Consider the following 25,951-nt stretch of genomic DNA (forward strand, 5'->3'; position numbering starts at 1 on the left):
CTCTGAAGCCAGGAGGGTCTCAAGTTCAAAGCCAGCCTCAGCAATGGTGAGGAGCTAAGCAACTCAAGTGAGACCCTATCTTTAAGTAAAATGCAAAACAGGGCTGGGGATACAGCTCAGTGGTTGAATGCCCCTGAGTTCAATCCCCAGTACCACCCTCCTAAATAAATAAATAAATAAGTGCCTTTATTTTTGGAAAACAAATTAAAAACTTTTAATAAACATCCTCATGCTAACTAAGTCTTTGTGTATGATGTTAAATATTCCTTCAAATTAATTCCTAGAGACAATACTTCTGGGTCAAAGGATATGATTATTTTTCAGCTATAAGTTTATTTAAAATCCTTGATATGCAATGCCAAATTGCACTCCAAAATGTTTGTATCAATTTATAGGTATAAAAGAATGTATTTTTGACCTTCCTTAATATCCTTTTGACAATCACTTGATTGTTTGTTGGAGAAAATCAAATATGACCTTATCAACAAGAAGGCTACTGTGTGAACCATCCTGGACATCTTCCCAACCTTCATTAAACCATTTACAAAAGTCATATTATTTCCCCTTTCTGGTATGTGCTATAAATAGCCCGAATGTCTCACTATTAGGCTTTGAACCTGACCTTTGTTTGGCCCATTACTGCCCACTCTTTCCTGCTTCCTATATCTGACACTTGACCTGCTAGTGTCTTACTAATTTAGTTAAATTTGAGGCTCTGATCTTCCTGGACTGCCCAGTATTGGCATGATAATTATGTTAATAATTAAATATTCAACTCACAAGTATGTTCTCAATATATCTTTGGAATAAAATATGCTCATTATTACATGCATGTCCTAAATACAATTATTCAGTTTTTAACTACTGTACTTAAAATAGACTTAGGCTAAAACCACAGATAGAATTGAAGAAAGGAGTCTATCAGCTGAGTGTGCAGGAAATGGCTCTATGGGATGTTAGCCTGCCCTCACCCTCTCAATCAGAAGGCCTGAGAGAAGATGGTCTCAGTGGCATTTCCTCTAAGCTTGTCCCTAGAGATGCCTCAAACTGTCTTAGAATAGCCTATAGTCCTTTCTCACCAGCATTTCACTCAGGCCAACTTCATATTTCCATGTCTGTGTAACGCTTGCTGGACTCTAAATTCCCACTTCTTTCCAGAGCCTGTGATCCAACTTACTCTAATAACCATCTAATGATTTGCTGGCAAGTGCTCACTGTGGCTTCTCTACGCGCTTACTATTTTTCACAATCTCATTCTGTCCCAAACCTTCCTTACCCTCACCCGACATCCATGTTTTCTACATTGTTGAGTTGGGAAAATTATTTATCTTCTATCATTAATCATTTAATTTTTCACCACATCTTTCATATTGCCCCCTTCACTCCCTCTTTCTCATTCTCACAAGTAAGTATAATCAACTAGTAAATACACACAACCCCTGACCCAACTATTTCATCAAATATTAGCTCCTTTAACTGACAAACTTCAGCAAAGGAAAAAAAAAAGTACTTCAATTACCTCTTTCTTTTATCTCCCCTGATGATATGGCCTCTACTTAGTGTCACTTAAGATTAAGATATGTGCTGGGTGCAGTGGTGCATGCCCATAATCCCAGTGGCTACGGAAGCTGAGATAGGAAAATACATAAAATCAAAGCCAGCCTCATCAAAAGCAAGGCACTAAGCAACTCAGTGAGACCCTGTCTCTAAAATAAATACAAAATATGGCTGGGGATGTGGCTCAGTGGTTGAGAGCCCCTGAGTTCAATCCCTAGTAACCTCCCACAAAAAAAGATCAAGAAAGGAAGGACTGAGGTTGTGGTTCAATGGTACAGTGCTTGACTAGCATGTGTAAGGCACTGGGTTCGATCCTCAGCACCAAATAAATAAATAACTATATAGTATTAAAAAAAAGAATAAGAAAAGAATATACTCTTTGGAGATGGATGAGAAAAAACTCTCATCAAATAATTCTTTGATCTCATGTAATGTTTAGAATGGAAATTAGCTTATTAATGGACAGTCAGTTCTTAAGCTATGAAGCTATCTATTCAAAAGAAATTATGTAGTCACACCAATTACCTCAGTCAGTAAAAATGAGAATCAACAGGCACACTTAATCTATGTAATAAGGATTTTATCAAACACATGCTAACAATCCAATCTAAGTGATTCAGAAGGGAGATTCACTTTCCTACAATCTGCTTCAAAGGCTAAAGGGATAGTACCTTCTCTGAAGTCCATTGTTGTAAAGTGATGATTTAGAGTAATATAAAAATGCAATGACAAAGAGAATATTAGATATTTGAGTAAAGAAATTCAAAGTCATACTGAAGATTCAGGCTATAAGTATTTTCATTTGAAAAAGAAACAAATGAACCAACTCTTTCAAATAAAGAAATGTAGAGCAATCTACAGTAAGGAGGAAGTAAGATTTAATAAAGATGCTGCAAAAATGAATGTACTAAAAAGCGTGAAATATACAGGATTTTTTTTTTTTTTTTGGTATAAGGGTTGAACCCAGGGGTGTGTAGCCACAGAACCACATTCCCAGCCCTATCTTATGCTTCTTTTTTTGAGACTGGTCTCACTAAGTTGCTAAGGGCCTCAATAAATTGTCGAGGCTGGCCTGGAACTTGTGATTCTCGTGTCTCAGTCTCCCTGGCCACTGTGATTACAAGCATGCAACCACCATAACCAGAGAGGAATTGATTCTTGAAGTGTAGAAAGAAAGACACAATATTAAAAACCATCAGTACAACTGATCAAGAGAAAAGGAAACAGAAATAATATAGAAATAAAAAAGGTTAGATAGCCACAGATAAATAAGTAGATAATATCCCAGCTTCCTTAGTATACATTATTAAAAGATCATGAAAAGTTACTTAATACTTCTAAGGTTCTATTTTTATATCTGTAAAATGTATCTATCTTATTTGTTAGGGAGTGAAAAAAACAACCACTCCTAAATATTTAGTATAGTTTTAGCAGACAGTAAACATTAATAGATGTTAAATGTTGATATCATTATTATAACCTCTAAGTAGCAGTCTCCATGTAAATGAACCACATAATTCAACAGTATTATCTATTAGAGTATGAACTACTATGTAAGGAACAGAAAAAAAATAGACTGAAAGGGACAATAACAATTAGGAACATTATTTAATCATAATGTTGATAACCAACCAAATATGGTTGGTTTCATGGATATGAATAAAAAATTTTAAGCCATTTAAACCATTTCATAGAAAAGAACAAAACCATCCTCTGATGCATTTAATCTAACGCTGACATCCAAACTCAACAAATATAAAATAAATATACACAAAAATTACAGACCAGGCAAATTTACAAATATAAGCATTTCATATAACTAAACGTTGAGCAAAAAATTCAAAATCTGAAACTTTTTGAGTACTGACAAGATGCCAAGTAGAAAATGCCACGTTACCTCAAATGTCAGGTCCTAATCCAAACACAGCCACAAAAAATTGCATCAAATTACCTTCAAGCTATATGTATAAGGTATATGACACATAAATGAGTTTTGTGTTTAGACCTGGGTCCCATCTCAAAGATACCACATTGTGAATATTCCAAACTCGCCCCCCCAAAAAAAATCCTCATTCTGACATTTACCTTATGCCAAGCATTATGAGCATTATGAACAAGAGACACTCAACCTACACCAATCAACTAAATTTACTGCTCTATTACCGTGCCTGAAATGCAGTTTATCTGAGGAATACAAAATCATTTTCGTATTAGGAAATGCATTACTATGATTCATAGCATAATTGGGTCAAAATAGAAAAAACATATGTATCACCATATGCAAAAGGCCAACTGATAAAATCTCAACATTTATTCACATTTAAGGAATTAACCTAGTAAATGGAAACAGGAAGATGCAATTTTTTTTTCATTACAAAGACTATGCAGTTCACATGTCAGGGTATACACATCTATAGAAATTCCTGACATAGAAATAAAACAAAAATTATTATTGTATCACTAACATAATTCTGGAAATTACAGCAAATGCAATTAAACAAAGACAGGTAAATTATAAATATTCAGAGAAGGGATTGTCCTAAGAGAAAAATGTATAGGTTACAAAACCATATAGAGTGGAAGATTTTCCAAAGGTACACTCATACATTGCTGGTGCACTCTGGAAAGCAGCATGGAGATTCCTCAGAAAACTGGGAATGGAACCACCATTCCAGTTATCCCACTCCTTGGCATATACCCAAAGGACTTAAAATCATCATACTACAGTGACACAGACACATGAATGTTTATAGCAGCTCAATTCACAATAGCTAAACTGTGGAACCAACTTTGGTATCCTTCAACAGATGAATGGATAAAGAAAATGTGGTATATATACACAATGGAATATTACTCATTACATAAAAAAACGACTTTATGACTTTTGCTGGTAAATGGATGGCTCTAGAGATTATCATGCTATGTGAAATAAGCCAATCCCCAAAAACCAAAGGATGAATGTTCTCTCTGCTTTCCAGATGCTAACACACAATGGGGGTGGGGGGGCGGAGAATTCACTGCATTATATGAAGGGAAGGGAGGGGGGATGGAAATGAATCAGACACAACTTTCCTATGTTCATATGTGAATATACATTCTCATATATATATGCATACATAAAACATACATACACACACACACATATGAATTTTGCCACCAGTGAAACTCTGCATCATGTACAATCATAAGAATGGGATCCTAATTAGAAAAAATTATATTCCATGTATGTGCAATATGTCAAAATATACTCTTACTCTCATGTATATCTTAAAAAATTAAATTAAAACAAGAAAGTAAGATTTTTTTCAAATAAAACACTATGTTAATGAACTGTATGCTTAAAAATGACTAAGATGATAAATTTTATATTATGTGTATTTAACCACAATTAAAACACACACACACACACACACACACACAAGGATGGGTGGTTGTCTCTATAGTTAAAGATAACTTATACAAATAAGCTTATCTGTAGTTTCAAATGGACCTGTATTGAGCTACATCCAAATCCCAAAAATTATTTTAATAAAAAAACTTAAAATACTAATCATATATGAGAGCTACTACATTAAAATGAAGAAGACAAACTTATAATAAAGAAATCAGGTAAGAAAACACAAGCATACAGAATTGGAAATAAGAAAGACACAGTATGCCAGCTTGAAAGAACTGAACATTTTATATATCTAGCCCAGCTGGTTTTACCAGTGAACTGCTCAAAACTTTCAAAGAAAAGACAATTTTCATACTACATAAAATTTATTTAGAGTTGCCCTATCTAGCATCGTTGTCACTAACCATAACTAGTTACTGAATGTTTGAAATGAACTAGTGTAATTGATGAAATAAATATTAATGTTACCTTTGTTCAATCTAGTTAGATTTAAATAACTGAATATAGCTAGTGGCTAACAATTGAACAGTGCAGCTATAGAGGGTGGAAAAGATGAAAGCTTCACATTTTGATATGTTTATGATGCCAAGAAAATAACAGCCAATTTTATTTATCCTACAAAAACATCTAGATATAAAGCTTTTAAGTTAATCTAATAGGTGTGAAAAAATATGCAATGATCAAGAGCTGGAGTTTTTCCTCTAGGAATGGAATGGCATCATAATAACCAGGAAATATAACTCATGACATTAGTTATAGCAATTAAATATAATTCATGATATTAGTTATAGCAAGGAGAAAAAGTCTGAGAACATATCGATATAATTCAGTATGTACTCAATTTTTTTTTTTTAAAGAATACTTTTATAAACCTGGAGCAATTGTGCACACTTGTAATCCCAGCCGCTTGGGTGGGCTGAGGCAGGAGGATCACGAATTCAAAGCCAGCCTTAGCAATGGCGAGGCACTAAGCAACTCAGTGAGACCCTGTCTCTAAATAAAATATAAAATATGGCTGGGGATGTGGCTCAGTCGTTGAGTGCCCGAGTTTAATCCCCGGTACCAAAAAAAAAAAAAAAAACCTTTCCTAGCATGATAAAATAAGAAATATCAAGAATCAATACATCATCTAATTTGAAACTAAAACACTAGGAACATTGCCATTAAGGTCAGGAAGGAACTAGACAGAACAACAGCTATTACTACAAATATTATTTATCACATTCTTATAAGCAACATGAAAATAAAAAGAAATATGACATAATTATTTGATAAAAGAATAAAATCACTGTTATCTGTAAAAGGAAAACCATTAAAATCTGTTGCAACTACTAAAACTAACAAGTGACTAGTCAAGCTGTTAGCTTTTAATCATTAAAATAGATTCACCACAAGTGGACATGTTAATAATAATATATTTAAAAGAAATTCTCTAGTAAGTAAATTTAAAGTATTGCAAAATTACCACAAAGTCTTCAGGGCCACATACTGCTGAGACTTCCCTTGAAATGAATTAAATCAAATTTGGTTAAACCCTTCAAAGGTTTCTTACTCAGAGGTTATCCCACATGACTAAGGATTCTGTCTCAACCTGCACAAACTTCTTTCAATCCACAGTGATTACTGACACTGACTTCCTATGGCTCAACAACCAACCATGGGAAAACTAAATCCGGTTCAGAAAAAAAGGATAACTAATATTTATTATTTTCTTCATGCTGTGAAAAGGAATATCATGTTTCCTCTCAGAGTACACCCATGAACTTTTAGAAGTTTAACCATATGAAAGAAATCTAAAAGAGTATGTGAAAAGGCTAAAGATTTGGAATTCTAATTCAATTTCCTCTCACACTTTAATAAGAGCCTGTAGCAAACATTTATTTTTAGAAACATTTTTGGTATGGTACTGAACAAAAGGCTATTGTGTATTAAACATAGTAAGGTCTCTCTGGTCCCATCTATACCAACTTTACAAACATCAGGTTGGAATTAAATGATTTTAAACTTTAAATCAACGATTTCTAGACCACAAAACCTATTCCATACTTATCAGTACATATTAAGTTCTTTAAGTGAGTTATAGCTGAGTTAGAATGTGAAATCTGCATTTTCAGGTGCCAATAAAAGAACTTTCTTTTAGACTTTGGATACATAATGCCGAATTGTCCAAGAATGCCATATAATGTTTTCATTTCCTTTTCCAACAAAAATTTTTTCATCTGCACTTGATGAATTTCCTGACTATATCATTCCTAATGAAAAACATATGGGTATCAATCATATTACTCTACTATTTTCTTATTAAATAGGAATTGTGACTTTTTCTCTAAGTTAACAAAGCAAAAAAGATAGTTCAGAACCACTATGAACATCTCTGTCTTAATTTATGGTATGTGTTCTGCAATGGACCTTCTACAATGCAAAAGGAGGTAAGAAATTATCTATGATTAGTAGTGTGGTGGTTTTAAAACATGTCCACAAATTCTTGGACATGTTTCCCATCAAAAGGTAGAGTTAGTTCCCTCCCTCTCAATATGGGCCAGTCTCAGTGACTCACTTCTAATAAACAGAATGTGGCAGAAGTACAGCTGAAGGCTGTAGAGGCTAGGTCATAAAAGGTGACATAGCTTCCTCCTGGCTCCCCCTGATTGGATATTCACCCATAAAACCCAGTCACCATGCTGTAACAAAGCCAAGCAGCCATATGGAAAGGCCTCAATTCCACTCCCAACCAAGGTCCCTGCCAAAAACCAGCATCAATTGCAGACATGTGAGTGAAAGACTCTTCATAAGATTCTAGCCTTCAGAAGCTTTGAGCTATCTCAAAAGATACCATTGGAATAAAGACAAGCTGTCCCTACCAAACTTCAAATTGCAGATGTATGAAAAATAAAAATCATCTTTATTTTAAGCCACTAGATTTTTATTATGCAGCAAAAGTAACTGGAACATGTAGATTATTCTGGCCAAAGTCTACCATCTTATCCTTTCCATTTCAAATTTACCTGAGAAGATAAACCCTTCTGAAACAAACAAACTATGCTGACAGATGGGGTCTCAGTTAACTCACCCTCGCAACCTGCTGGCTTGAATCCCAGCATTCATTACCCTTGACTGCCAGCTAGCCTTCTCTTGGGCTCTTTACTTCTCACCTCTTAACACATACTCCACAGCCTCCTCTTTTATCCTGTCTTAAACTTACTGCTTACTTTGAAAAGCTGCTTTTATTAAACACCCTGGCTTATGAAACTGTTGCTACTGCTAACACATGTTCCACATGTTTAATCAATGAACAAGTGAAATCTGCCTGAAAACAGTTATTCTATGAATCTAAGACTGGAAACTAATTCAAGATGTTTTGATGGAGCCATTCAAATGGGTTATGAGTCCAATCAAATAGCCATATCAAAATATTTGTTCCTCCTTCAAAGAACACCAGAAGAGGGAATATCCTAATTACTGAAATAATTTAAGAAACACAACCCTGAAAAGTTAAATGTTCAGAAGCGACCTTGGAGATCGTATAGGTTAGCATTTGTTTTCAGCCATTGAGATACTGACATAACCCAGGGAAGGTTTTTATGATGTAAGTACTAAGAATTTTTACCTATTCCATTCTCGCTGGGATGTCAACCTGCCATAATATAATGGCAATTTTAAAGTTCAATTTTGTTAGTATTTCATAAAGTTCTGTTAGTATTTTATAGCTTTGGCAATAAAATATGTTCCATGCAATCTTATTTAATGTTTTGTCCTTAAAGTTTAGGATAAATGACATAACAGTTATGATAAATATAATAAACGTATCCCTAGGAATCCATAAATACTCTTCTTAGGAAAAAAATTTAATGTGGCTATTCTACTTCTACCATAAGAAATGTTAGCAGCCATTGCCTTTGTCTGAATCATCTGGGAAAACTGATGCGAGTGACACCCAGCAAGTTTGCATAATTGGTCTGAGGTCATATAACCAGTTCATTGCAAAACTATGACCAGAAGTTTGGTACACTCATACTTTCTTTAGATACATAGGAGGCTCACTAAGGATTGGATTAGTAGAAGGAAAATAATTACCCTATGTTTCAATTCAAAAGGAAAGTCAAAGCCATTAGCTGGGTTTTAACTCCTTCAATGTTACACTCACAGTCCTTCTATTGGACTATCTTTCTTATTAATGTAAAGAAACAAAATAATGGAAGGGCCTAAGGTGACCATAGGGGGAATGTGGCTGACAGTGTGGACTGGCTATCTGAAAGCCATCTACACCCCCAACATTCCTTATATTAACTACCAAGGGTATAAGGGTCAAACACTCAATCTTGGCCCTCCCTTACAGTTACTAGAGGTGACAATATGCAAAATTACAAAAATGAGAATATATATAGAAGTCCTATAGAGGGTATTTCTTCTCAAATAAAAACATTAATCCTGTGGCAGGGTCTGGACCCTTGTGCCCTCTTCTCCTGAAGAGTATGGATATGACTGTTAGAGACACAAGACCCATCTTATTTCCATGGGTATAAAAGCCATGTGCTGAGGTTTGTAACAGGCAGAGAGAAGGAACCTGGCTCTCCAATTACACAGGTCAGCCATCACAGTGGCCCTGCACTGTCTATCCTTGGGCTTCCTATTGAGTGAATTTTAAGACTATACATTCATTTTGTAGTTACCTGTAGCTAAATACAATCCCAAGTCTTACAGGATAAAACCTGGCTTTTCGTTCTCAACCCACTTTGTTCCCAAGTGGTTTGTCCATCTGGCTTAGTCTTATACCGGTGAATTTGGGAAACAAATGTTTAGGCACCTTCAACTTCACCTTAGCTCATGCCACAACCCCATAGTTTCTTAAAAGATAAATAAGAGAGTGAGGTATATAACTATTGTCTCTAAGAAGAAATGAACAAGATGGTAGTCGGTCTCCCTGTAGCAGATGGCAGAGCCAATGCTGCCTGGAGTGATGTCAGAGAAATGGTTTCTATCCTTGTAGTGTAACACTTAACCTCAATCCTGGACAGAATCTAGATAACCAAAAATCAGAAAGAAAAAAATTATGCCATATTCCTAACCTCGACTTGGGAAAAAACATAAATCCAGTGCCTTAATTAGAGGAGATACAACAAAAATTATCCACTTGACAGAGTTTCTTTTATTTCACTTGAGCATCATGTTGGAGATTCTCCATGTCATGTTCCATGTAAGTCAGAAACAAAGGGTACTGAGTCTAAGCAATACAATAATTCTCAGGAATGCTTGTGAACAGAATCAGGGTACTTTCTATTCTTCTTTCACTGTTCCTTCTGATAAAGTTAGCTGTGTCAGGTCATAGTTTTACCAATTGTAAAGTTCAGTGGTATTTTCCAAAGAGGCAGAAAAGAATAGGTAACATTGAGAAGCTGGGAATTTTACTAGTTGCATGCCAAAAAATTAATTTAAAAATAAAGAAAAGAATGTTTCTTTACAGGGGAGTGCAAAAATGCTTGGCAAATTTCTTGGATTAAGGTTCACAAAATCCAGACAAACCAGCAGCCATTCTGGACCAATAGCCTAGACCTTCACTCTACAAATTAAAAGAGAATTAGTAATCCAATCCATACCTCTATAGCTGAGGATGACCATAAGGGTTAAGAATATAAAAGTACAATAAGATACAGCATTCCATAGAATGCCCGGGATCCAATGATGATCCAAGAGGAATCTCTTAATCCGAGTCTTTAGAGTTGTGCTACATAGAAAATTCTACATAGGAAGGACTTAAGTCAAGCAAGTAATAAACATAAAGGAAATAAGGAATAATATTTATGGAAAAAACTGATACCTACTAACTACTATAAATAAAGCATTCAATACTCAAGGAGGGTAAAAAAAAAAAAAAAAAAANNNNCACCAAAAACAACAACAAAAAAAAAAAAAAAAAAAAAAAAAAAAAAAAAACAAGGAGAGAGACTTGGCCTTTTAGATGTCACAACATTTAGGAATAAAGAGAGCACTGAAGAGACACAGTTAGAGAAAAACAAAAATTTTTGAAAAGTAAGCAAAAAACCTAATAGTTCAGAAAAAAGACCCATGAATGTGTGAAATTCGATTTATGACAAGTTGAACAAAGCAAATTAGTGACAGAAATGGTCTATTCAATGATGCTGGAACAATTGGTCCTTTGGTAAATAAAGGAAATTGGATTCCTTCATACTGTAAACAAACACTGGATTCAACATTTAAATATGAAAAGTAAAACATTAAATTTTAGAAGGAAACACAGGAGAAAGTTTTGTGGCTTCAATATGGTTCCAATTCCAATTTTATTACACAAGCTACAAAATCAAAACTCATGAAGGTAGTGACTAATAAATCCAACTATACTGAAATTAAGAGTTTCTATCCGTTAAAGGATAACAAACAGAAAGAAAGACAGGTCCCAAACTGGAGAAGAAATCTGCAAAACTTAAACTGACAAGAAATTACTATTTAGAATCCACAAAAGTCTTTTAAAACCCAGTGTTTTCTCAAAAGCTGCACAGTAGAAAACAGGGAAATGACACTGAGAAAATATGAATGACCAATAAATGTAATTTATAAGCATAATAAGGAAAATGTAAATTAAATCTACTATAAAACACCAGGTCATGGCCATCAGATTGGCAAAAATTAGAAGCCTAACAATATCAAATTTTGGTGAGGATCTGAACAAGTAGAACGTTGAGCCATGCCAGGACACCACTCCATGACTATGTAACTGCTGTTGGGAGTATAAATCAGAACTATTTTGAAAGACAATTTAATCCAGGTACAGTGATACACACCTGTAATCCCTGTGACTGGGGAGGCTGAGGCTCTAAGCAACTTAGCATGACCCTGTCTCAAAATTAAAAATAAAAAGGGATGGGGATGTTGCTCAGTGGTTAAGCACCTCTGGGTTCAATCCCCGGCACCGCCCCACATCTCCCCAAAAAAAGGAGAGACAATTTTAAAATTATCTTGTTAGGTCAAAGAATATCTAAGCAATTCCGCTACAGATGTATTCCCTAGAATTTCTTGCAAATATACATGAGAAGGTTATGTTTAAAAATATTCAAGGTATCATTTGTTTACCAAAACAAAAACAAAAACAGCTTAAGCCCAAATATATAGTGATAGGAAAATGGATAAACAAAATATTTACTTATATGATGGAATATTATGTAGCGCTGAAAAATAAATGAACTATAAGAACAGGCATTAAAGGAGTAATTTCTCAATTAAGTTAAAAAAACAAGTCATAGAAGCATAACTACATTAAGAAAACATTTGTACAAATTCAGAAACATGTGAATATAACAATGTATTATTTAGAAATGCATATGTAGGTTGTAAATTATAAAGAAAAGAAAATCAAGAGAACGATGTGGCCAGCAGACTAAAAGTGCCCCCCCTCCCACAATTCTTGCTTCCTGGTGTTAATACCTTTGTGTAATCTCCTCCCCAAGTGTGAGTGGGATTTGTGAGACTTGCCTTTAACTAATGGAACGTTCCAAAGGAGACAGGACACCACTCCATGCTATGTAACATCATACAAGACTGTCTTGCTAGTAGACTCATTCCAGAGGCTCAATGACTTGTTCAAATAAGCCTCCAAGTTGGAAAAGTCTCTAAGGCAAGAAGCTGAAAGTGGCTTCTGGGTGGTCAATAGTTAGTAAAAACCCCAAGGCCTTCATTGCCTGCAGGTGTAGATATGAGTTTTGCCAACATTCTATGGGTTCCAGGAAACAGATCCTTCCCCAGTCAATCCTATAGGTCAACACCCTGACTACAGATTTTTGGGATAAATAAAAAAGGATGGGGATGTTGCTCAGTGGTTAAGCACCTCTGGGTTCAAAGAAGAGACAGCTGAGCCATGCCTAGACTCCTATCATGAAGTCTGAGATGTTAAAATGTGTAGAGTAGCAAGCTGCTAAATTTGTTGTAATCTATAATATGCAGCAGCAAACAAACAGTACTAAAATTCTGAGGAGCACTTACTTCTGGGCTAGATCTGACATATTTTACTTGTTTTTCTTTCTTTTAGTTTTAGATATTTATTTTTTAGTTGTAGTTGGACACAATACCTTTATTTATTTATTTTTATTTGGTGCTGAGGATCAAACTCAGGGCCTCGAAAATGCTAGGCAAGCGCTCTACTACTAAGCCACAACCCCAGTGCTGTTTTTCTTTTTTAAGGTAGACTGGAATTAGGTTTTATGTGGCTTTGTTTATAAATAAGGAGCCATTGTGCTATGAATTTATTTTATCATTCCTACCTGAGTCATTTGATATACAAGGAGCTGATTTCAACCTCTAGCCACACAAAAGCAGAGACACGCCATGCACAGAAAGTAAACTGGTGTGCTCATGAAATCTTTAATGTCCAATAAATCAGTATTTCACTTAATACTTCTTACTTAACTGGACAATTTAGAGAGTAAAGAAAGAAATTGTCAGATGGTGACCCCTATTGATAAACAACAAATGATCAATTACATCCAAGCCAAGATGTTACGATAATCATAAATAGGTTTTCTACATGTTATTACACCACTTCAAAATAAAATATAACCCTATAAAATATAACCCTTTAGATACCAAGTGATGTACTCCATTTGCAGCCCAGCCAAGAATGCTTAACCTCCACACCACATTGTGATCTCTTAAGGACTAAACTGCTAAAACTGATAGAGTAAGGATTTAAGGCAGGAAAAACTAAGGGCAGAGACTTTTCTTCCACAGCTCCCTTCCACTCTGGCTTTCACCTTTCCTGGTTTACCTACAGACAGTCTGCTTCCTGCACAGAGAGAAGCTCATGCTTTCTGTTTCTGATATTTTATGTTATTAACTGACAGACAAGCTGCTTCTTGCTGATCCTGATCCTGACTGGCTACCTGTTCTTTCAGTATCTTAGTCATCTTAGACTTTTATTGCTTCATTATAATGTATGTATCTTAATTTCAAAAATGTTCTGAAACAGTTCTAGTCTGTGGTCTCTTTCACTCTCTGGTTAAGGCATTTTTAGATGCCAGCTGTCTAACAGCTTACAGATACTCATATTGGATTTCTGGGACCCACCTACTATTACCTGCTCACTCTCCATACCTTTGAACTAAGTCAACCTGTTTTTAGGGTCTCCACATTTCTTGAAGCTCAGCTCTTGACTCCAGCATGACATCTACTCTTACCCCTTCAGTCCCTAGCCACAAGATGATATCTGCCTTGAAAAGAAGAGCTTTATAATTCAATAAAGCCCGAAAATTGGATCACATACTGGTGTGGTTTCCTGAATGTTAAGTGAGACATAAATAACAGATGTTACCAACGCAACAGAAGAAGAGATACAGAATTTACTCAGGTATGCCTTTCTTTTAAGGTATCCAAAGAGGTATCAGACCCTTGAAATAATATACTAATATTTTATTTCCAATTCTTACCCTTTGCAAAAACTCAATAGGACTGTACTTGGGCCCCAAGACAAAAATTTTCTCTCCTCTTCGAGCTACACCGCTGAATACACGAGCAAATGCAATAAAAGACTCTTGGTTGCTTCCTTCCTGGGGCACAGGATTAGTGGCCATACTCTCCACCTGTTGCTCATCACCTGCCAGGAACAAAGGGTAATAAGTGCCAAGAATACTCTCTTTAATCCAAGATCTGCCTGAAACAAAGGAAACAGTTAATATATTTGGTCCAGTTTCAGGAGATAAACATTAAGAATGAAAAGAATATTGATAAAAACTATAATTAAAGCTAAAATCTCAGTACTAAAGAATGAGCATCCTATGTTAAGCAAAACATCAAATACTTAACACTAAAGCCTATTTAGGTAAGCTATACCTCTTGGCTCTTCTCTTTGTGGGCTTGTTTCCAGTGCACTCGCATCTTGGGTGGGCTCCAAAGGTGCCTGCCCTTGTGCTGCAGCGAGCTTCTCTGCATGCCTCTGTCTTGCACGTTCACGTCTTTGAGCAATTTCTTCTTGAGTGAGAGGCCTACAGGACATCACAAATAGGTTATCATCTGGCAACATCAAGCACCTCTTGGTTCATTCAAGAAGGAAAACAGCAAGTACAGACAGGGCTAAATAAGATGATTAGTCTCAAGTGCCTTTCAGGCTAAAGACCTCTCCGAGTTCTCCCATAGCTCGAGCAACAGGAAGAGAGTGCCCACCAGGCTCTCCAACAATGCTGCATCTCCAGCTAATATGAGCTTATGAATTGGCAGGCAAAAGTCCAAGTCCACAAGTGGAGCTAAGCACAGCAACATGGATCCTTTCTCAGATATCAGTATTCCTTCTGGAAGAGGAAAGGAAAGAGAGAAGGAAGGGAACAAGTAAAAGATACCCAGACTTGGAATGCCCCAAAGAGAAACATGCTCAAGGCCTCAGTAAGAAATTGAGGTTTTCTTCCTAAGTACAAACATGTATCTTCATATAGAACTGGAGTTCACAAAGAAGGGTTCCAGGCCAGGCTGCATACTGGCAATTCAGCAGAACTAACAGGTCAAATTCAAATGCTTAGACATTATGTTAGATCCAAGAGATCCAAAACAGAAAAGGCAATGTGCAGGTGTAGATATGTCTTTTGTTGGGGGTTAGTCTGAAAGGTGTTGTTAATTAAGCTATTTTCTCCAAAAAGAATTATTCTCATGCCTATTAGGACTTAGACAAGGTGCTTAGAGCTTTAATACCAAAATGTTTTTGCAAAAGGTAAATTTGAAGTTGAATAAAAATGGTCATTCTGTTTGGTAGGTGGTTGTTCCCCAGGATGTGGTTCCCTTTATGTAGGGGTCCTCATGAATCACCTACATGCTCACCCCCAACATAAGAGCAAAGCCAATTCTGCCCTAAAGTTGGTAAAATCTGAACCTCTTTCCCACTCTTCTTGGGAATGAGCATTGAGATAGCAAGCTAATCTTCTGGTCTCAACTTGAAATCCACCTCTAAAAGCTGCTCTATTCTGCCTAGTCCCAACACTTTGTGCCTCTGTTCTACATTGTCCCTTACCTTTGACATTATGATTCCAGCTTTACTTCCTGATCTCTGAATTAACACTAGACTGATAGTCTCATCTCTCCCCTTGACATGCCACCTTCCCCTCCTCTCTCCTTAAGCACTGTGAAACCACAGGACAGGCATTCAGCATGGGTACTTCCCATCTGTCTTCTAACTGGCCACATACTCTTGGAGCTTTTTGTCAAATGCCCTAAGACCTCTTCCACCTTTTTACTTCACATGGGGTAAGTAGGAATGACTGCTTAAATCACTGATGGTCTCCTGCTATCCTCTTCAGATACCTGCAGTTAGGCAGGACTTCCCAGTAGACCTAGACTCTAGTTCTGCCTTTCTTACTAGCTGTCTCTCAGAATGGAAGAGTTTAATTCTAGGAGTTGGCCCTTCTTGTCAGACCCATTCCATTACAGGGCTGTGCAACAGGATACAAACATGAGAGACTAATCCATGAGATTGGCCCAGTTGAGATGTTGTACTCAGGCAACCAGAACTGCTGGCACTGGAAAGACTGGCTATCAACACAGGAGAAATGCCCCTCTTCATGGGAAGCTCTCAATGTTAGAAGGTCTTTCAAATACAGGATGCATTTTGCTTCCTCAAAATTGCTAGGCATGGATGCTGTTCTGTCCTCTGGAGCAGTTCTCTTTCCCCTTTCCTTGGAATCATCTCGCTCAATTCCTTCCCCTCACCCTTCTCTTCCCCTGGTTAACCCCTTCAGCTATTCCTTCAACCAGGCCGCAGACAACTGTCCATATTTCTAAATTTTTGCTAAATACTCTTAAAAATATCTGGGAAGTGTGAATTAAAACATCCACACATAACATAGTATCATTATTACTAGCATCAGGAGGAAGAGACACCTGAGGCACTTGCTTGCCCTCAGAAGTTTCTTCTAATAGGCTTAACACGAGTCCAGACATTGTGCTAATCACTTCACATGGGTTACAGCATACAAATATCTCAACAATTAAATGAAGTACACTTTCCATTCCCTTTTACATTAAGAGAAAATGGAGAATTAGAAAATTTAAGCAATAGGAGCCAAAGTCAGATATTAAGTGGTGAGGTCTGGATTCTAATCTAGATCTGCTTGTCTCCAAGCCCTATGCCCATTATCATCAACCTCTGTCTTCCATTTAGAAGGAAGTAAGATGATAAAAAAAAAAAATCACCATTTTAATTAAGTGCAATTTTAACTCTGGTTCATAAAGAAGCATAATTTTCACCTCATATATTAAATTTTCATCTACCTAATCTCATGACACGATCTGGAATTAATAGGCACTTATGGTCATTAGTTAGCATTAACTGCATAGGTACTTGCTATCTTCCTACGTGTTTATCCATCCATCCAGTTAAAACCTCCCATGTGCCATGCACTATGTATATACTAGCAGCAGTGGTAGAGGGGAGCAAGCAAACAGACAGAAGTCAATAAGGATTTATAAAAAGTGTCCTCTGTACATCTAGTATTTGTTAAAACAAAGAGGAACTTATTTCTAAGAAAACAGGGCTCTACCGATAAGGAAACAGCTGCAAGTGGTGGGTTATTTGGGCGGGTTATTTGGGTGGGTTTAAGGAACTAGAAATGAAGGATACCAAAGGTGAGAATGTTGACTGGAAATTCAAATGTTAGGTTGGGAGGTGAATATGGAGGTGAAAGGAAAAGAAGGAAGAACACAAAACTATTCAACTTCAGAATTTCCTAACAGTGGTCATGCTCTGGCCTCTATGGCACTGATAAACAGGACAATGTCAGAGAAAGAGTTGGTAGAGGGGTTGGTAGAACTCAATACCAAAAGTCACCATCTTACCAGGTAGCTGACATGTTGGGGATCAGGTGACAAAAAAGAAAAGTGACATCTGTTTGAAGATGGTATAAAGGGACAGATAGGTGAGGATGGTGGGATTACAAGGTTAAGAGAATAATTCTCTAAAATGAGTCCCTGCCTGCCACAGGCTTTCTTTGCCAAAAGCAATCTGCCTGCAGCCCTGCCTGTCCTCAGCAAACTGAGGCAGGGGGCTAAGGTCTGGCAGTCAATATAGTTAATGAATAATAGGAGGTAGAAAGAACAGGGCTGGTTATCAAAAAAAACAAAACAAAACAAAAAAAAAAAAACAATAATGCCTTGCTAACAGCTAACCTCTGGGATGCACAACCCACCTATACCCACCCACACACACACACACACACACACCGACTTTGAGTTGCTAATGATTACCCCCAAAGCTCCTGTTCCTTCCTGCAAAGAGAAGGTGGAGAGTTCTGGGGTCTATAAAAGAGCAAGACACATCCATTCTATGGCTCTGGGCCCTCTTCAAAAGTCAGCTGTCCCTGTCTCTTTCTTGATAAAACTTGCTTTCCTTGTAATCCCAGCAGCTCCGGAGGCTGAGGCAGGAGGATCTGGAGTTCAAAGCCAGCCTCAGCAAAAGTGAGGTGCTAAGCAACTCAGTGAGACCCTGTATCTAAATAAAATGCAAAACAGGGCAGGGGAAGTGGCTCCGTGGCCAAGTACCCATGAGTTCAATCGCCAGTACACCACCTCCCACCAAAAAATAAAACCAACAACAACAACAACAAAACTTTCTTTCTGCACTTGCCTCAGCATTTCTCAGGTGTTTAATATTCAACACCAGGGGAACAAGGACCCGTTCCTGATCTCCAAGAACAGTATCAATGGCACCTTGTTACTAGAAGTTGATTCCCAAAAAGAAAGAAAAAGTAACACATAGACTCAGGATGACAGGGGAATAGGGACTACCTGGAAAACTCCCAACCAGAATGTCACTTAATAGGTACTTATCACCATATGAGAATTCTGTAAGAATTTCATTTAAAGTACACTTCAGAATAGCAAAAGCAGACTTAGGGGTGGAAAACTGAAAAGCCATAGATATGATTGGGGGCAGATTCTCCACAGTAAAGTGAATGACCACAGGCCTTAAAGCTAAATACATCTAGATTCAAATACATCTTTAGCCTCCTTGCAGCTATGTGACCTGGAGCACATTACCCATTTTTCTTAAGGTTCCTTAATTTCCTCACAAGTCAAACTGAAACACCAAATTCTTCTTCCATTGAAGAATTGTTAGATGTAAATACCATAATTAATGGCATCATGGGAATACTATAATGCTTTCATAAGCTGCAGCCAATTATTAGTGTTATTATCACCACTAGTTACAAGATTGGGGGGTGGGTAAGACTTGGGATGCTGCTGAGTGCTAGGATCTTCTCAAGAAGTGATATTTACAATCTTTCATGTTTTTCCATTACTTGAATCATTCCCACACAACCCCAGGGTAGATGTGGACATACAGAAGAGGCACTTCCTAGAACCATATAAATAAGTGTCTTCATTTCAGAGACCAAAATCCTGCCTATAAATTATATGAATCAATAGTAAAACACTGCTTTATCAGGGGCAGGTTCTGTTTCCAGCAATGCCTGACCTCCGGCTTCTGCCCAGTGTTCCCACTGAAAACAACTAGGCAAGATGAATAAATTAACAGAAAAAAAAAAAATGACGAGGACTGACAGTATCAAAGAGTGAACAAAGCACTGAGGATTTCAGGATTTCAAAAGAGGAAGCAAAGACTAAAGAGCTCCCTCCTTGCTGCTGCTTTTCTGCTGAGAGGAATTTGGCACATCTGAAGAAAAAAGAATCTGAAGAGAAATACTGAAGGCTTTCTTTGAAAGACTGGAAAGGACAGAAGAATTCCTGCTATCACCACTTCTAAATGATGCACTGGAGGTCCCAGCCAGTGAAAAAAGAAAGAGGAAACAAAACTGTCATCACTTGTGGTTAAAATGATTACATGTGGAAAAATTCAAAGAATGTAAATAAAATATAGGAATAAATGAATAAGAGAATAACTGAATATAAGATCAATATACAGAAATCATCTATAATCCTAAATATAAAAAAAAGACCAATAGAAAATGAAAGTTCACAAAAAGAAAATACATTTTAAATTATATTAAAAACCATCTAACCAGGTATACTGGTGCACGCCCAAATCCCAGCAACTCAGGAAGCTAAGACAGGAGGATCACAAGCCCAAGGCCAGCCTCTGCAATTTAGTAAAACTTGTCTCAAAATAAAAAATAAAAAGGACCAGGGATGCAGGTCAGTGGTGAGAGTGCCCCAGGGTTCATACCCAGCAGCCCCCCAAAAATCTAGTATCTAATAATACTTATAGATATGATACTAGCTAAAAATCTATAAAGTAATTAAAGAAGATCTATATAAATGGAGAATACACCTCATCCACAGGCTGAAATTTTCAGTGGTAAAAATATATCAATTTTTTAGAGGTCTAATTAATAGCAATCCCTTTCAAAATCCCAACATGGGCACATGAGATTGACAAGTGATCCCCAAATTTACCTAGAAATGCTAAAAGCCAAGAATAACCAATGATCATGAGGATATAGTAATTAACATAATAGCTATTAAAGAAAGTAAGCAAGTAACTAGTAACTAAATTAAGAAGACGAAACTATAATAATTAAAACAGTGTGGTCTTGGCTTCAGAGACAGACCAGTAGAACAGAAGAGAAAAATCTTAAAACAATCCCACCCATATATAGATACTTACAAAAGTGGCACAGGTAAGCAGTGAGTGAAGGACAGTCTTCCATCAAATCAGGGACATCAAATTGGGGAAAAATCTTTAAATCTTTGTAGGTACCCCATCACCCTATCTCTTGCTTCACTTTCAGTGCATTTCACCACTGAACATATTCTAATCTACACTAAAGGAAAATAATATTCTGCTGCCCCTGACTTAGTATGTATAATTTAATAGAAATGGAAATGGTATATGTCCCCACATTTTAAAAGTAGTAATATTACATGAAAAAAAAAGAACCTAGAAGAAAGAACAAATCAAAGTAATGATGATGACCTTACTCAGTTATGTTACTGTATTATTATACAAAACAATTATTAAAAATGGTGTTGGTTAAGTAATATATGAAAAAAATAAAATCAGTGAAACAACCTTATAGAACATAATTAACAGCGCTAGCAAAAATATCCTAAAATCTGGAAAACAAGAGTTTTGAAGAAAACTATTCACAGAAAATGTAATTACTAGTAGGAGCAAAATAGTACTATTATTCTTCAGGAAGAAAATGAAGGGCAAGTACACATAGGAATTTTAAGTGATATAAATACATGTATTTAAGTCTCAAGAGTACATTTTCTAATTCTCCAGTATTCCCTAGGAGTAAATTAGAATCTCTGAGATACTTCCATGTGGCCAAAAAACCCCTTATCTCCTAGGATATCAAAAAATTTCTGTCGTAGATGGCACTAAAATATAGTATCTCAGAATAGCCTAGATACAAAATTATACATTCACTCATTCATTCAACTATTTACTTATTCATTTAGCAATTCACTTGCTTTCCCATTCACTGACCTACTTGTTTCTTCATTCCGATACTCATTCATTCATTCTTCATTTACTCATTTATCTATTCCTTCACTTATTCTCAGGACAAAAATTACTAAAGCTTCCTCTTTCCAATACTACAGAAGTACTAGAAAATAAACCACCCTTCTTTCTCTTGAAGGATAAGCAGAATTTTACCAAAAGAAAAGGGGTCTTCCAAGATGGAGGTACCACATAAGCAAAGACAGAATTTTTTCAGGGAATAGCATATAATACTAGAGAAACATAAAAATGAAAATCTAGTTATAATGGGTTGGGATCAGGTCGTGATAGGTCAAATTTATTTTACAGCTGGTGATCCTGAAACTTCAGATATTCACTAACTACCTTCATGACTTCTGCTCTATCTACCTATTGTTTACTTCTTATTTCATTTTATTTTATTTTTTAAAGAGAGAGAGAGAGAGAGAGAGAGAGAGAGAGAGAGAGAGAGAGAGAGAATTTTAATATTTATTTTTTAATTTTCGGCGGACACAACATCTTTGTTTGTATGTGGTGCTGAGGATCGAATCCAGGCCACACGCATGCCAGGCGAGTGCGCTACCGCTTAAGCCACATCCTCAGCCCCTTCATTTTATTTAAATGGGTAAGGTTAACATTTACTTCATTAAGATTTACTTCATAAAATCTCAAAATCTCATTTTATAAAAAGAAAAGGTAGAACACTTGATATAAATAAGCAATAAACACAAATACATGTTAAAATACATAAGACACAAATACATACTAAAATACATTATTAAATAAAAACTTGTTTTCCTAAGTGCCACTGAAATCATCACCAATCATATACTTTTAGGCAAACCTACTCAAGGCAATGAGAACACTAACCATTCTTAAGCAGCAGATCTAAATCTTCATGGCTGAGTCTTAGATCTTTCTGAAGTAATTATGACAAATGGGTTGGTAGAACTCAAGACTGGGGCAGAGGAACCTTCTTGGAGAACACTGCCAATAGTTTCCATGAGATATAATTAGGGTCTAACTAGAGGGGCAGGCAAAAGAGATGGGAAGGAGGGGAATACATGCAGAAAACAGATGAGGTAGAAGGGACAGAGTCACCAACTCTAGAAATCCGTCTCCATATCTGCCACCTCTGCACACATACAACATTACAAAAATGATCACACATTTGGTCTCCATCGAGGCAGAAAGAATTAGACAAGACAGGGCAGGCTTAGATTATATCTTCTCTGACATATTCAATAAAAGTTAACTGTGGTCACTATTACTATTACTACCCTACACATACACATCAGATAAAATCAATACCCCAAAGCTGATTCTGACAGCTTTCTCTTACAGAGATACCCCAAAAGTATTCATGACTACACAAACTCTATAATACCCTAGTACTGGCTCAATTTCATTGCTGAGATGGGAAGGAAAGACATTATCTGTGCCTTCCCATTACACCCCAACACCGCCAGATACAAAACTTTTCCCAGCCCATATCCCATTATTCTTACCTTGGCTTATTCTGAGGCAAGGCCTTGGCATCAACTGCAAACATTTTGGAAACAAAGATAATAACTGGAGCAGTGTCCTCACTTCCACATTTCATAAAAGCTAAACAAACAGGAAGCAAAAATGTCACTATTTTTCCCATTATTTAAAAAAAAAAGATTTTTCCAGAAAGCAGATTTTAAAATATAGCTTCATCTAAATACGTAACTTTTAACAACTATGGTAACTATTCTTTTTAGAAAGACTGCTAGGAAAGGATAGTAGAGAAAGAGCAACAGAATTGGTAGAGATGAAGAAACAGAAGCAAAACTGACAAAGTGGGAGTCGGGGAAGGCTCTCGTATCAGCATTAAAGCTATGGAGTCAGGTTGAAGACCACTGTAAGCCACAACTAATGTTTCCCTGTTGTCAGTAAAGAAGGGAAAGAATTAAGAAATATTACTAAAGGTCAAGAGTCAATAAGATGGTTTGTTAAAATAAATAAAAATGAATAGCTTTTCTAGTCCCTCACAATAACAAGTTAAAAAATAAAACAGACAAGAATAATGTATCATGGTAATAACAAAAACACTTAGAAATAAATTAAGGTTCAATACTATATAGATGTCAATTCTTTTTAAATACATTAATGCAAATTTCATATCAACATAGTGACATTTATTTACCTATACTGAGGCACAAAACCATTAGTAACTAAAAAAAAAAATCATCCCCCTATTAATGTAATTTATACACAAAGAATTCAATAGAAAAAAATCAAACAAAAATTACAGGAAGTAAAAATTAAACACATCTCTTGCTAGCAAAACTTTTGAAAAGATTTTAAGGTACAGAGTGACATGATAACCTACATGTTAATAGGATCACTCTGACTACAGTAGAGAAAAAACTAAAGGGAATCAAGGGAAGAAGCAGGGATATTACTTAGAATACTAATACAATGACCAAGTGAGAGAGGATAGTTGCTTTGCCCAGACAGATAGAAGTGGGAATAGTGGGAAGTAGTCAGATTCTGGATATATGTCAAAGGAAGAATTGACAGGATTTGCTGATAGACTAGATGCAGAGGTGTGAGATAAAACATGTAAGAGTCACAGATGACTCTAAAGGTTTTTGGACTGAGAAAATGAAACGATGGTGGCACCTCCAACTGAGATGGGAATAAGCAGGAGCAGCAAGTTTGGGGATGAGATAAAAGACAAGTTTGGAATATGTTAAGTTTGAGATGCTTTGTATAACAGCTGAGTAGAGAGAGGGAGTATGCTAAATAAACATATGAGTCTAGAGTTCAGATAAGAGATGTGCATGTAGATACAGAAGTGGGAAACCATTGTCCCTTATAGCCTTGAGACTGGATGGGATCACCAAGAGAGGGATTACAGATGAAATAGATGAGGTAATGAGACTGATTCTTGCTTGGGACACTCCAGTTAGAAAGCCAAGGAAATGGAGAGGAACCAAAAAAAGTGATTAAGATTGAACCAGAGAAGAGATTAAGGGAGACAAGGAAATCAACTAGAAGCATGTGGAAGCTTAGAAGTCGAGGGAAGAAAGAGTTCCAAGGAGGAAGGAGTGATCAACTGTGCTAAAATGTTAGTGACAGATCTAGTCAGATAAAGACTGTGAACTGGACATTAGATTTAACAAAGTGAGCCGGGTCTGTGGTGCATGCCTGTAATTCCAGCTACTAAAGAGGCTAAGGCAGGAGGATAAAAACATTTGAGAACAGATTGAGCAAATAAGTAAGACTCAGATTCAAACTGAAAAAATAAAAAGAGCCAAGGAAGCAGCTCAGTGGTAGAGCACCCCTGGGTTCAAGCCCCAACACACACACACACACACAAAAAAAGACTTAAAGTATGAATCAATAGTGACCCCAAGAACAGTAGAAGAACACTGTTGGCCTTTGACTTTTTCTTCTCTATGGCTTTATATTTCTGAACACTTTTTTAAGAGGAATGTATTTGATTTTCAATGAGAAAAAAATATGTGAAATCCTGAACTTTACATTTAAATACAAAGCTTCAAGAAAAATACCCATTGAGGCTATATGCCCATAACAGTGCTAAATTACCTCTATTTATAGAGGTGTGGTTTACAGGAACACCCATCTTTCACCATCTATACCGCATGTAGCCTCTGCTGTGACTGGAAATACAGTGTGGTTCACACAGTGATGTCTAGAAGAGACATCTCTGAAGACACACAAATACATAATGCAGATGAAACAGTGGAGTGGTTTAGGGGTCCGCAGTTATAATTCAAAAGAATGGGAAGAAAAGAATTGGAGTCAGTGAATATATACAAATGAATTTCCCTGTACCTACAGAGCCTAGAAAAGGAACTTATCTCATGGGGTGGGTATGTCCAGGGTATCTAATGAAAAGCACAGTCTCTGGACTCATTTTGTGTGTAAAGCTGTGGACACAGCAAACACAGTTATGCCACAGCTTAGGAAACACATTGCAAGGTATTTAAGAAATGGGATCAGGGCAGGAAGAAAGAGGCTCAGAGCCTGGCTGCCCACCAGGGGAGCTAAATGGCTATAGTGCAACTGAAATTTTGGGAGCAGGGAAATAAAACTGGTAAAATGGTCATTTGTAAAACTGTTCATTTTGGAACTGGACATTTAACAAACTGTCCATTTTGTAAACTGCCATTGAGCAAGTTGTTCTAGAGCAGCCTGGACTGAGAACAATCAATAACATGGTACGTTCCAACATGTTCATCTCTGCCTCACCTGCTTTCAGTGCTTGAGTTTCCAGTGGAAGAGAGTCGAACGTTTGCGATCCAGTGCACAGGAGTTTCTCAACTCTCTCAGCGGTAATATCAAGGGGGCTAGGAAGTTTCTGACACACCATAGCTGAAGTCTGTTGTTAAGGACCCAGAAGTGTGAGCCACTGCCACAGCTCAGATTATGTATGCACTCACTATCAAAATAACAATGTATGTCCATACAGAAAATGCCTGGGTTATAAGGCAACACTGATTTATGAATCACATTTTAAAGTATGGTTTCAAGGAGCTCATGAACTTTTTAAAACTCAGACAGGAGTCTCACAT

General features: G+C 36.6%; 1 protein-coding gene across 1 annotated transcript in view; it reads right to left on the reverse strand.

The window, feature by feature from the left end:
- Efl1 (elongation factor like GTPase 1) overlaps positions 1–25,951 on the reverse strand; it is a 137,035-nt gene that overhangs the window by 68,206 nt on the left and 42,878 nt on the right. The window contains exons 11-14 of the mRNA XM_048790135.1: positions 25,629–25,751; positions 22,892–22,991; positions 14,789–14,940; positions 14,326–14,552 (exon numbers count right to left, since the gene is read on the reverse strand). Of these exons, the coding sequence (XP_048646092.1) occupies positions 14,326–14,552; positions 14,789–14,940; positions 22,892–22,991; positions 25,629–25,751 (602 nt within the window). The remainder of the gene's footprint in view (positions 1–14,325; positions 14,553–14,788; positions 14,941–22,891; positions 22,992–25,628; positions 25,752–25,951) is intronic.

This window comes from Marmota marmota, unplaced genomic scaffold (assembly GCF_001458135.2).
Source record: "Marmota marmota marmota unplaced genomic scaffold, marMar, whole genome shotgun sequence".
Classification (NCBI taxonomy): domain Eukaryota; kingdom Metazoa; phylum Chordata; class Mammalia; order Rodentia; family Sciuridae; genus Marmota; species Marmota marmota.